Source organism: Hyposmocoma kahamanoa, unplaced genomic scaffold, assembly GCF_003589595.1.
Source record: "Hyposmocoma kahamanoa isolate Upper Pololo Valley unplaced genomic scaffold, ASM358959v1 62, whole genome shotgun sequence".
NCBI classification, from domain to species: domain Eukaryota; kingdom Metazoa; phylum Arthropoda; class Insecta; order Lepidoptera; family Cosmopterigidae; genus Hyposmocoma; species Hyposmocoma kahamanoa.
The window spans coordinates 25,337,694-25,350,925 of record NW_020653850.1 but is presented as its reverse complement, the minus strand read 5'-3'; the positions used below and the strand labels follow the sequence as shown (position 1 = coordinate 25,350,925).

General features: G+C 41.2%; 2 protein-coding genes across 9 annotated transcripts in view; one reads left to right on the top strand and one right to left on the bottom strand.

Annotated features, from left to right (window-relative positions):
* The window catches only part of LOC113229625, a 38,346-nt gene that overhangs the window by 9,444 nt on the left and 15,670 nt on the right, over positions 1–13,232 (top strand). For all 6 annotated transcript variants that reach the window (XM_026463290.1, XM_026463287.1, XM_026463285.1 and 3 more), the window contains 3 exons: positions 5,283–5,411; positions 5,808–5,927; positions 6,294–6,420. In XM_026463290.1, the coding sequence (XP_026319075.1) occupies positions 5,334–5,411; positions 5,808–5,927; positions 6,294–6,420 (325 nt within the window). In that variant the 5' untranslated portion in view covers positions 5,283–5,333. The remainder of the gene's footprint in view (positions 1–5,282; positions 5,412–5,807; positions 5,928–6,293; positions 6,421–13,232) is intronic.
* LOC113229628 lies at positions 6,501–12,522 on the bottom strand. 3 transcript variants are annotated; one of them, XR_003310428.1, is made up of 9 exons: positions 12,249–12,522; positions 10,823–11,024; positions 9,603–9,782; positions 9,423–9,513; positions 9,276–9,345; positions 8,571–9,176; positions 7,453–7,723; positions 7,255–7,321; positions 6,501–6,578 (listed from the first exon to the last, which is right to left on the bottom strand). XR_003310428.1 is itself a non-coding variant. In XM_026463295.1 (8 exons), the coding sequence occupies exons 2-7, from the start codon at positions 11,020–11,022 to the stop codon at positions 7,479–7,481; spliced, it is 1,392 nt and encodes a 463-aa protein (XP_026319080.1). In that variant the 5' UTR covers positions 11,023–11,024; positions 12,249–12,522; the 3' UTR covers positions 7,108–7,321; positions 7,453–7,478. The 3 variants fall into 3 exon arrangements, 2 of the variants coding, with proteins under 2 accessions (XP_026319080.1, XP_026319081.1); XM_026463295.1 differs by lacking the exon at positions 6,501–6,578 and having other exon boundaries at positions 7,108–7,321; XM_026463296.1 differs by lacking the exon at positions 6,501–6,578 and having other exon boundaries at positions 7,108–7,321; positions 10,847–11,024.

Genomic DNA, 13,232 nt, shown 5'->3' with positions numbered 1-13,232 from the left:
AATAGAATAGAATAGAATAGAATAGAATAGAATAGAATAGAATAGAATAGAATCGTTTATTTCATGTTATCAATGTCACAATATTACAATTGGAAATACAATGTCAAGGGATAACTACGAGTATGATCGTCAGTAACAAAATAATAATAATGAATATAAAATAAAGTAGTATAACTACTGCTTGTCGAATAAAATAAAATTAAAATTGTTTCAAAAGAAACTCATCGACACTGTACAATTCAATATCCAATAAAAGGATTTTTAGTCGGGTACAAAACGTTTCATCGTTTCTAACACTTTTCAGGTCCGTGGGTAGATGTTCGTAGAATCGGGGACCTATTACCCGCGGATTTCTAGTTGCCAGTTCGGTACGGTGGGCAACGGATTTTAGTGTTCCTGCGTTTCGTAACGCTCGGCCTCCGCCCGTACGTCGCTCATAAGTGGCCAAGTTTTGACGCGCATAAACTATTATATCATAAATATATTGTGAGTACATGGTCATTATATTGTATTTCTTAAAAAGGTTTCTGCAGGTCTGACCCTTTTTTATGCCTACTATTGTTCTTAGTGCACGTTTTTGAAGAATAAATACCCTAATCGACTCAGTTGAATTACCCCACAGTGTGATGCCATGAGACATCAACGAATGAAAATATGCATAATACGTCTGCCTCAATACCACATTGGAGACAAGAGGACGCAGTTTCCTCAGTGCGTATGCAGCACTTCCAAGTTTTTGACATAGAGTTTGTATATGTGACTTCCAGTTCAAATTTGAGTCTAGCGTTAAACCCAAGAATTTACAGGTGTTACATAATGGAACAATGGAGGTGATAATTGGCTTTGTTATAGAATTTCTTCCTGAGAACAACATAAGGTTTGACTTCGATTCGTTAAGAATAAGTCCATTCGCAGAGAACCACTCACACAGCTGCTCATACGTGCAGGCTAATTTTTCTTCCAACTCGTTGTAGGTTTTAGCACACACTATAACGGTTGTATCGTCCGCAAATAGAACCACAAGACCCCCTGATATAAAGTATGGCAGATCATTGATGAATGCCAGGAATAGTGTATTACCTAGGGCGGATCCTTGTGGGATGCCAATGGTGACGTCACCAGCCGCTGACCTAGTTGTTGTACCGTTTGTACTGACCTGAACCGTTTGCCGTCTGTTTGATAAAAAAGACTTTAATAGGTTATGGGCGACTCCGTTGACGCCATACACAGCTAACTTTTGAATTAATAAATCATTTTCAATTACATCGAACGCCTTTGTTAGGTCACAATAAATGCCTGCAGTTTTATACTTATCATCTGCAACCTGCTACTATATTTTGTGCTGCAACTACGGTGGATTTACCTTTCCTATAAGCATATTGTCTATCTGATAACAAATCGTTCATTTCGAAATGATCCATAATACTTGTTGATATAATAGATTCTATTATTTTTGATATATTCGGAACTATGGTTATCGGTCTGTGGCTTTCAACATGGGTCACGTCCCCCTTAATAAAAGTAAGTAAGTAATTTATTTGCACATAAAAACAAAAACAGACATAGAAGTGAGATATATTATATTCCACATTATGGAATAAGTATGTTATAAGTATTATGTACTTTAAAACTTTTCCTAAGCCGGTTACGCGCTGAAAATCAAATGATACGTCAAATCACTTCACTCCAATCTGCTTCAATGCAACTGAATGACTAAAAACTACTTAAAAAACCATCGTATTTGCTCTCCAACAAAAAATACTTCTGCACTCAGTTAAATTGCTTACAAAATGTTCTTATGTTTATTGTCTGGTATAATTTTGATACAAAACTTTGACAAAATACAAAGTAAAGTTGGTTTTAGTTTTTCGAGATTTGTTGTGGACTTCAGTAAAAAATAGTAAACCGCACCCACTCACACACAGTTCACAGTCAATCCGGAGGCTGTTGTATTCCTCAGATTGCAATTCTATTTTGCAGAGCGTATTTTGGGTGTAAGTGCCTAAGTACCTAAATTCATTTGTAACGGACCTAGTCATTTTTAGGTATAGTGTTATTAATTAGCATTCCAAAATGTGTGGTGCTCTCTGTATACGTATGAGTGATTGATTAACAGTCTCACTGTTCGGCTACACTCCCACCCGATTCGTTTGTTGCATTTATAAAAATAATAAAATCTATTTTGTATCAAAACCAGCAAAACTCAGGTCAGAAATTTTATTAAGAGTGATAGCATCATGAAACAAAAGTATAAAAGAAACATAAAGCTTACAACCAGTGATACATACATCAATACTCCGTCTTAATATTAGCTGCATAGCGTTAAACAAGAACTATATTATATAAGTAACTAATGTTTTTTATTTTAGTCTTCATTTAATTTTAGGACTTTGGTTCTAGAGAACATGCCAGCCCTATCGTACGTTATTCTAATTGTCATGCAATTTAATATAACTAATGTTCATGTTTGCTAAGAGGCAGTGACTTAAGATATCTGCTAATAAGTTATTAGTCGGCTCATATAACAACTCAATACCTTCGTCTGAAACTTATTCTATGTAGTGAAATTGAAGGACAATGTGTTAGTACATTTGAATCGGATACAGTTATAGGTAAATTTTTGTGCCGATTATAGTTATCGTTGTGACCGTCAGGATGGTTCATCGCCTGTGGCGTCTGGCACTGAGTGTATATTCAAGAATTGCTACCTATTTGCTATCTCTTCTAAATAATTGCTACCTTTGATATATTCCGAGAAATTTAAAAAAATAATTGACCAGCCATTCTGATAGCAGGATGTCTGGTCGCCGCTTTGTTCAGCGTGAAGGGAGCAGATTTTCCAGAAGTATGTATTATCAATAATTGCTACCTATTTGCTACTCTCACGAATTAAAAGTATACGCTTCCTATCTATGGTAGTTAAAAAAATATAAACGATTGAAAATTTTACGAAGAAGTGCCAACGCCTAAATTACATATATATAAATATAAGGCAATAAAGCACTAAAAGCATTTCTTTTTTAATTTAATCAGGCACTTCTTCGTAAAATTTTCAATCGGTTATATTTTTTTAACTAATGTAGATACGAAGCGTATACTTTTAATTCATGAAAGTAGCAAGTAGGTAGCAATTATTGGTCATACATACTTCTGGAAAAGCTGCTCCCTTCATGCTGAATAAAGTGGCGACCAGCCATCCTGATATCAGAATGGCTGGTCAATTATTTTCTTTAATTTCACAGAATATATCAAAGGTAGCAATATTTAGAAAAGGTCGCAAATAGTAGCAAATACGTAGCAATTCTTGAATATACAATCAGTGTCAGATGCCACAGGCGACCAGCTATGCTGACGGTCACGCTATCGTTACATACGCGACAAAATGTAGTCTGACCAAATAATTCACGCGAAAGTGCCCGCAAGTCGATAGCTTCCTCGGCCGTTTTTTTTAACGTCACGTACTCCGCCTTGGTGGATGAGAGTGCCACGTAAGTTTGCTTATAGCAACTCCAAGACACGGTGTCACCGCCGTAAATACGTAACCAGTTGTCATCGTTTGAAGTTACCGTTAACGTGTTATCCAGTTTGAGTTAGGCCAAGTTAGTAGCGGCCGCTGAGGCAGTGAAATTTGAGTCTGACTCTGTAACGGCGAGGATGGCTGCCCACTTCGGGTTGCGATATTAAGTACCTTGGGATTAGGATTCAATTCAAGGAACGTTGCTATTGGGAGCGCTGGTCAAATGAGGAAGAGCCGAAAGTAAGTGTAGCTTCTCTCAAAAGTGCAAATGTTTGGGCTAGACGGTTTGGTCTTAATGTTGGTCTCAATGACTTAATTGCATACATCGCACATGAAACCAAATACCTATTGTCGTAACTCAGAAATAATGGAATTGAGAAAACACGATTTGAAAGTTCCAATAAGTACTATATGGAACCAATAAATTTATATTCTCGTTTGTAAGTAGATAACTAATTTATACGCTTAAATAAGAATAATCCCATTATTCGCAATAACATTCGTTCAGTATTTTGCTCGGACGCTTCACAGTCCCCACGGGCACGGCTGGCTGAGGTGGTACTGGCCGGGTACGGTTTATCCGATATAACAAATTCCTATCTAATACACGGTGGTATAATATAATTTTTATATAAACATTTTATAAACACCAGCCCCCGTAGCATGGCTACGCATGATAGTCGCGACGCGCGGGATAAACTTGGAATAAGCGCGCGCTATTGGCTGTCTCAATCAGATCTAATTTATGTAGCCAATATCGCGTGCTTATTTCAATTTAAAAGCGCGAGTCGCGACTTTCTGCGTAGCCATGCTACGGGGCAGACGTAACTTTCGTTGGTTATAATGTTTATTGAATATGATCCCAGTGTCTGATTTGGGTGCGACGACGAACGCAGCGAAGAGAATTATCAACTCGTATGCACAAATGATATTAATCTTATAGAACTAATACTTCTTCTAGGACATTTTTGATAAGCGATAAATAATATTGTCGTAAAAAATTTAATCAATATACATTGTATTAAATATAAACTATGTTCGCTAGGAGGTATAATTGCCAATTTGTCCACTTAGGCGCTTCAACTACATACATATTTGCTAATGTTCTATGTACTAAATTTTGTATTATATTTGTTTCTTTTTATAATATAATATCAAGTGACGGGACGAACAAGTCGTTCGCCTGATGGTAAGTTACACGCCTGTACATAACAGTTGCAGTGCCGCCAGACCTGCGGGGTTCTACCACAGAGTTCGTCGTCACCCTGAGACATGCAGTTGACAAGTCCCAAGTGCCCGTAGTTTCACCGGCGCCGGCGCCCCTGCCTTTTAAAACCGGAACGCAATAATGCTCACATTAACTGCTTAGCGATAGAAATAGGTATGATGGCAGTACTTCCCCAGTCGAACTCTCTCTCTCTCCAACCACGGAATATAAAACCATGAAATAGGGGTATATTTATTATCTGTGTTGAGTACGAGTACTTATACGGCCAAAACTGTTTGTTTTAGCTACTTATAAAATAGTGTCCCCATACAAGCATTTGTTCGGAAACTAAGGTTTTTGAACCCTCAAGTAGAGTGTCTGCGGAAGGCCAAACCCGATACTGTGGGTGACGGTCGGGGTACGCTCAAAATAAATGCACTGACATGATTTACAGCACGAGTTAAGGAATTCATCGTGACTGCACTTAGATATCTACTAACAATGAACGTTTGCTTATTGTGTTAGGAGATGAAAAGAACTTTTATGGTGGTGATGCAGGTGCTGTACTACACGTGGAAGCTGTGCTCGGTGGTATTTTCGCACTTCGTAATGATCAGCCTCGTGGTAGCGTACTGCATTCTCGGCGCCGTTACGTTTGAGAAGCTCGAAGCCGCCTACGAAAGAGAGGTCGGTCTGCCTTCTACATTGCCTTCACTTTCCTTTCGTTCTTATTTTTAATGATATATTATTTGAGCAGTAATAATTATCAGCCAAGTATCTTCCTACCAGTGGGGTGTGTGTATGTGAACTATATATATATATATATATATATATATATATATATATATATATATATATATATATATACATAGTAATGTATTTTATATATATATATAAAATACATTACTATACTATATTATGTACATAATATAGTACAAAGTCTACGCTTCAGAACTAGAACTACACGAAACACTAATAAATATATGACTTTTTATTGATCAATTCATAAGAACGAAAGTTCTCTCGTTATGTGTAATCTTTGGCTCTTCACTGTACGAGAAGATTAACGTAACTTGTTTGTAGGTGAAGATGAACGTATCGATGCTGCGCGCGAACACAACCGACAGCATCTGGCGCATGACAAATCACACGCTGGTGCTCGAGCACGTCAACTGGACGCGCGACGTCGCCACCATGCTCAAGGTACTATTATTCAGTGGCCTTTCTGCATTTACGCCCTAATCATACAACAACATCATCTCCGCTCAAGTTGTGAGTGGTGGGTGCAACGGTGCAACTCATTATTTGTGCTCTACAACAATTCTCTGAATTGAACTTAAAACCTCTTTAATTGATAGGCAACTGAGTTATTAGTTCATTTTTAAACTCTGTTTTGTGAAGAAAAGAGACAAGAAATTTAAAATGTTGGTCTGTTAATACCGAAACAAAATAGATGTCTACGTAACAGCGACCCTTCGGTGCTACTAATAATACTAAAACTAATTGTAAATCGTATATTATTGGATAATAAGTACGACTTGAACAAGGCACCTGGTATTGTGCGGGCAGGACTTTGAGAACTCGATCCTGTACGAGATGAAGGTTCGCGGATGGGACGGCAATGAGGCTCCCAACCAGATCCAATGGACCTTCACCGGTGCGCTCTTCTACTCCATCATCGTTATCACCACCATCGGTGAGTGTCCTTCGCCTGACGGAATATTTTGCCCGCTACTTCTGTTACACAATTTTATCACAGTCCGTTCTTCAGCTATGGTAAGTGTAGCTACACGAAGTCTTGATTATTTCTGCATTACCAAAGTCATCAATGTGATAGATCAAAGTTTCCATTTTCTGCAATGTGTACGATTTGTTGTACTTACATGTTTTACTACAATAAAATTATAATATCTTTACGAAGCCAATAATCTATATGAATTCAGAATTCATGACTCTACCAAACGCTTGTGAGTGCGGCTGGCGCTGGCGCCTCGCCAACTCTTTTCTATTCGTCATTAGGGTTCCGTAGTCAAACTAGGCGCTTTTATCATTTCGTGGCGTCGGTCTGTATAGTACGGTCTTTTTATCTACCGTCATTGAATTCGGTTTAGGAAAACAAAAAAGTTTGAATGAAACTCGAAAACAATACATCTTCCAAATTCTGTTAGCCTCTTCACTACTAAAGTAGCGTTATAATTAATTAATCCGGATTATACCTATGTACTAATTAATTACTAACATTATCAAGAAAAATTGTAACGAACAAACCTTCGTTTTTATAAGATCGAAAAAGTTATTATTGAATTTAAACCAAAGTTAAAACAGAATGTAATTTATTACATGATGTTACCGAATTACTACGAGCGCGGCCAGCTCGCTCTTGGAAGTTTATTTCAATTTATTTTGACTACTGTTCGACAGATTCGCGACACGACACTCGCATCATTCATTTCATGAACCACAATGCGGCGGAGATTAGTATACTTCAATTATTACATGCAAATACAATAATATTTTACACGTATTTTACCATTATTACATCTGGTTTCCTCGTCTGCTTCGCTTTATTTATGACAACTAGCATTTCCTTCTTGATTCTGAAATAAAATACACCACAACAAAACTAAGTTAAAGTGAAACTAACCGTAACGCTGAATTGACGACTGCAAAAAACGTACAGAAGATCTGCGAGTAACAGACGCAAATTTGTAATTTTAGTCACTCTTACGCACTGCACGTCGTCTCCAGTAGTTTCTAGTAGCACCGAAGTCGACGTGGCGCCGCGCGGAAGTACACGGGCGTGGTAGAGCTGATGGTATTGAGCAGCTTGGCGTAGCCGCCGGCAGGCGGGTGGTGGTGGCACGGCGGGGCACCGCCGCCGCCAGCGCAGACAACACGCGTGGGCGGCAGGTGCGCCGCACGTCGCGTGCGCATTTGGTTCCGGCGTCGGTACTTTTTCTGGGTTTTTGAATGTTCCTTCGGCTTATGGCGACCGTAGTCTGCAAACATATTGAAACTTGTGAGGTGATTAAAAAGAGGAATTAATTTAGGCAAACCGGATTCCCGATCGTACAGACGTGTGGTTACAATACTTACTTGGTGAGAGACGGCTATTCATTGTATTGATGTGATGAGAGCAGAATAAAATCACATGAATTCTTCAGAGAGATCACGTTTATTACGAACAAAAACCCTAAAGAGGGTGCAAGTGCCTACACTAATTAGTTCTACTACTACAAGAACATGTACTAAAATCAACAATCGTCTTGAATTTATAGTTGAAAACTTCTCAAACTTTTCAATTTTTTTTAAAGGAAAATACTAAGAAGTGTTCAACTCTACGTGGACGAATGAGCGCACAGCTTCAACAGCTTTTGCTACAGGCAGGGTTCGTTCGATATATTCTCGTCCATAAAAAATGTCGTTGATGTCTTTTACAGATACTGAAATACACTTAAGGTTCTTCCAATAAAAAATATTAAACTGAGCGATACGACCGCTCCTAAGTTTAGTAACAATTTAAAATTAATGAAAATGTCATAACTTTGTGTTTCGCTTACTAATTTAGTCATTCTCTTTTTACATTCATTGTGCGGAGAACAATGCGAACAATTAACGAAGTCCCGCGAATTAGTTGATAGTATTACAAGCGACGAGTTAGCGTTCCAATTATTATGTTAATCATACATTAGTTAGCGAAGTGCCAAAATATTTACGTTCAGCGCGCAGGCGCAGGTCCACAGTCTGAATGTAAACAGTGCGTGGCCACCGAACGCGGACACTCAATTACCATTATTATTAGTCATCACACACAGCACTCTATGCGCACAACGGGCGCTTAGTTACCAAAGTATCCGCGGGGGCCAATCTGGCCTGTGGGCCCGCCAGGACCCACCAGCAGCCGACGGCCGGGCCCTATAATGCCAGTGGGGCCGCCTGGGCCGACTAGCACGCCAGGTCCCTGCGTACGCATGTATCCCGTTCCAAAGCCGCTTGCTCGAACCGGTCCCATCAAGACACCGTGCTGATGGTTGCGCCCGTAAGGTCCAATGACCCCCGTAGGTCCTCCGGGACCTACTAGAATCCCTCGCTGCGCAGAAGCGCTGAGTCCACTGTCCCTCCTCGGATCGCCAACTGGCGCCGGCCCGATTACGCCGGTAGGTCCACCAGGGCCGACCAACACGCCGTTGTTCTTTTGCGGACCGGTTTTTCCAGTGCGTCCCGGCCCGAAGATAATAGGTCTCTTGCGGTCCGATATGTCCAAATTAACATCGAACAGCTCGTCGCCCGTGCTAGTGGACTGGTACGTGCCCAGTATCATGGTCTCGTGACCGTGCCCCGGACCGAATTCATTGTGCGGCATCGAGTTCGGCGGCGCCGGGAACGGGCCCGCCACCTCTTCTTGGCTCGGGAACAACATGGGGCGCTCATCGTCAATTTCATTGAAGAATTCTGCAAATTTTAAAAATAAATCTTAAAGTGACGCACCCAAGAGAACTTTAAGTTTTTCAGCAGCTACCACTTCACAAGTAGATTGTAATATAAAGTCACCTGTATTTTGTTGATTCTCTTTATTTGGTCGTTTGTAGCAGCAGAGGTACCTGCCGGCGCCACAGGCTTCCTGAAATATGATATAACCAAGTTAAGTTTCCCTGTCGATTTGACCCAAACACAGACACATGTAACCAATTAGCTTACGTTGGAATCACGGCGTGGGCTGCACTCCGGGGTGGAAACGCATTTGCAAAATAGAGGAGAGTTCATCGTTTCGTCTTTCTCGGGATACGGGCTGGAATGAAAGCACGGTTGCATGAATGGGGTGATCCTTCACAGGTACCGTAGCGGACTATGAGCTAGCTGTATGAAGATAGCACATACCGGTCGTGCACATGGTACATGGCTTGCGCATTGACGGGATAGGGTGTGCGGTAGGCGTCCACGGAGCGCACTGGAAAGCGGCCGTCGCCGGGGGGCCTATTGTAGAAACCGTTTGTCTCGGTGGCCTCCTTAAAGGGCGCGTCCGCGTGTGGATTCGCCTTGCCGTTCGCTAGGCCGCTTCTGCAAAACAACACCTTATGGGAACATCTACTACGTCGTGAACTTGTTATATTATTTTCCGTTCCTCAAAGAAATGAATAACGATTCGCCGCAAAGAGTACTTTTTCTTTGTTTTTTAAACTGAACATTTGGTCGCGCGCCAAAGTCAGTCAAACAATTCGTGAATGCTTAAATGTATATGTTGTTAATGTTATACATATGGAAGGTTTATTGTAGCTGTATAATAACATAACAGACGGATGTACTGACGAGGCCATGACGACATTTTAGATAATATTTCTTTATAATTATACGATAAGGATAGGGTGGTTTGCAATAGTCTTTGTCCGTCGACGCGTACGACTATCCAATAGACACGTAACACGTGTACAATTAATTTGCTTAGTGAATTAGATCAGAATTCAGGCCAGTTAAGCAACACCAATACAACAATAATGTTGCAGTCTGAACACCCAGACTAAGTGTTACTCAAGCCATTCGGAAACGGTGACGCAAACCCATTCTGGTGTCATGTCTTAACAAGTGAGGTGTGAGATAATGGAGGTTCATATCGCTACAATGGGCTGCGGCGGCTCGAGCGCAATCGCGGCCAAGGCGCCGAAACCTGCCCACCCGGAACGTTGCATCGCATGCTGCGCCTTACGTGCGTCAGCTAATTTCACTATGTTGTATTTATTAGCTTCGGCTGTTGTTAGTGACTTTGCTTCATCTGCCGTCATGCAATGACGACCATAATTACTCCCGGCGAATCCGAAGGTACTACTGACTCACTCATTCTTAGATCATCAACGCGATCATTGTGAACTAATTATCCCACTTTGGTAAGCGAGTTGGTTCATATACAGATATACTGAGTGCAGAATAGCACGTATGACTTAGCATAAATAAGCCACGTAGCAGGGCGAGGCTTGATATGTGAACGATTAATATAATAAGGAGATCGACATGCCACAAACGGATGCGGAAGGAGTCTAGTCTTAGTCTAGCGGACCACTTGCATCGGGGCTGCGAGCGGTATACAGAGTAGAAGGGTTTTTTACATGTGAACGGAGGCAGTGACTGACTTGTCGGACGAGGCGCGGTTGGCCGCAGTGGACGCGTCCAGGAACTGCACCTTGGTGTCGATACGGACGTCCTGTCCCTCAGGCCATCGCCATCGGCCCCCGTCGCCCACGGCGCTGTGCACGCCTCCCGCTGTCACCGCACCCGCTAAAGTGCACATCGCCCACCATATATGCATACCTAGAATTAAATACAATCTTATATGATGTTCCTGGTCTATTCGTCACGCGTGACAATAAGTTATGGAATTTGAAGTGAGCCTGAATCACTGCGTTTAAGAAGTTCTCTCCCGTTCAAAATGTACTATTCTAGTTTCAGACGATATAGGAATGAGCAAAATAAATCAATAAATGAATAATTATGAATTTTCGGCTCGTAATGATTTCCTTTGCGTGCATGTTTTGAGGATAGATACACATTACGTAATGTTTATTCATTCGTGCGATCGTAATTATTGGTATAATTTGATAGCGAAGGTCGATGGCGGGTTTTTTGCCCACGACTGTTCAAAGGTAGAGCTTCAAACTTCCGTCGACGCCGGCGCAGTTGCAGCGGGGCAGCGCGGAATAGCATGACATCAGGTGATTGGAGAAACAATGGCCGCGTTATTATTATGAAACGAGATGTCGGAGTTCGCTTGACTCATGAACCAAAACACCGGCCTGGCACTCCTGACGCGCGCGGCGCCCTTTCACCCCTCTATGCTAATGCACTTGCTAATATATTTAATAAATACGAAAACAAAATTAACAACAAGGAAGGGCAAAATGGACATGGACTTAGGAATGGAGTAGGAATAATCAACTAATATGCCATTGTAACAAAATGCAACAAATTGCAATGCTTGTGTGGTGTGTGGGCTGGTCCATTGGCGGCGACCGTGGTGTATCTATTAGAGTTAGTGTTGTGTTTTATGGTAAGTCGTCCTGTGGGCGGGCGGTACACTTGTGCAACGGCGCCGTATCTCAAGGCTGTGGTTGCCTCAACAACGCCTTTTGGAGCCGCAAGTGTCCGCACCCACTTTGCTACTGATTTTATTATAAATAGGTTAACATTTTGCAATGGCTACTAACAGTAAATACTAATATAGCAGTTTGCTGTTTCCTTTCTTTTTATTTCAAATCATTTAAAAGCACCTTTTTTGTAAATTTTACCACCGCCATGCGCCGGTCACATTAAAACAACATTGATCAATTAGCTAAATTGCTCATTATTGTTCACTATCACAACTCACACACGGGAAACATCAAAGTTGTGTACTAACACTAAGTGCTTATATTACTTACACGTAGATTTTATCTGAAATAAATGTTTTGAGTTATTTCTGTTTCATCTAAGCACCAAATGTGTAAGTGGAGTTGCAATTTAACAAAGGTACATTTAAAAATATTTGCCAATACTCACTGATTTTTGTCCACGACGTTACAGGTCAAATTCGGCATAAACAAAGTATCCACGCATTTATCACTTGCAAATTACAAGTAATTTTGTTTAAGTGACAGGCATATAATAATTTATTAAAATTAATCAGAATGCGGGGCGATTGTCCGGCGAGCCCTCTGTTAAGCGAGTGTGGCGGTACGATTGCGTCTGCGCCGCCCCGTCGGCGTCGTTGTTTGCCTGTCGCGTGGTGTGCTGTGAGCCTGGGCAGCGGTCACGACGCGGCTGCGGTATCTCGGGGACTGCTCGCTAAGACTCGTATTTTATTTACACGTCTATTTTCATAGCTTCAGCATTTGTTATCGAAACGCCGTTAATGTTTTAACCGCCTCCGTGGCCGACCGGTTACCATACCGGTCTACCACGCAGCGGTCCCAGATTCGATTCCCGGGCCGCGACAAATATTTGTATGACCTATATTTATTTATCTCGCGAGTTTGGGTGTAATTTGTGGTTGTCTATATGTGTCCATGGCACCTTAGACACAGAGATTCCCAAGTGCGGGGTTATATTGAGTGTGTGCGTTATTACTATTATGATTAACTTAATCTCGGGCGCAAAATAATTGAAATCGAAACTGTCGATATTTAGGTTCTGTAAACATGTTTAGCAACCCTAACTTATAGGGTCATTCATTTGTTAATACATAAAAGACGCAATGCCTTAATGGCCTGTTGTTCGCGACATTCCACTTCTTCGTCTTTTCTTTGTGACTAATGGCTGAACAGCTTTAAAGCACAAGTTCGATCGACCGTTGAGACGGCTTAGCGGCGGCCAGTTAGCTGCCTTGGACTCGGTGGGGCGAAAAGCAAAGAGACTTATTAACAACAATTCTCTTGTGGAGTCGAAGCTACAAAATCTCGACAATCGCAGAAAAGTAGCCTGCTTGTCAGTTTTCTATCGGATACTTTTCGGGGAGTGTGCGTAGGATCTTTTCAATTTGGTTCC

Excerpts from the sequence above, each read along its gene's own strand:
- LOC113229628 (XM_026463295.1), bottom strand. The coding sequence starts at position 11,022 with ATGCATATATGGTGGGCGATGTGCACTTTAGCGGGTGCGGTGACAGCG. Across the intron at positions 9,346-9,422 it reads GCCCACGCCGTGATTCCAAC|GAAGCCTGTGGCGCCGGCAG; the intron begins GTAAGCTAATTG and ends ATCATATTTCAG. Across the intron at positions 7,724-8,570 it reads TGGCCCCCGCGGATACTTTG|ACTACGGTCGCCATAAGCCG; the intron begins GTAACTAAGCGC and ends ATATGTTTGCAG.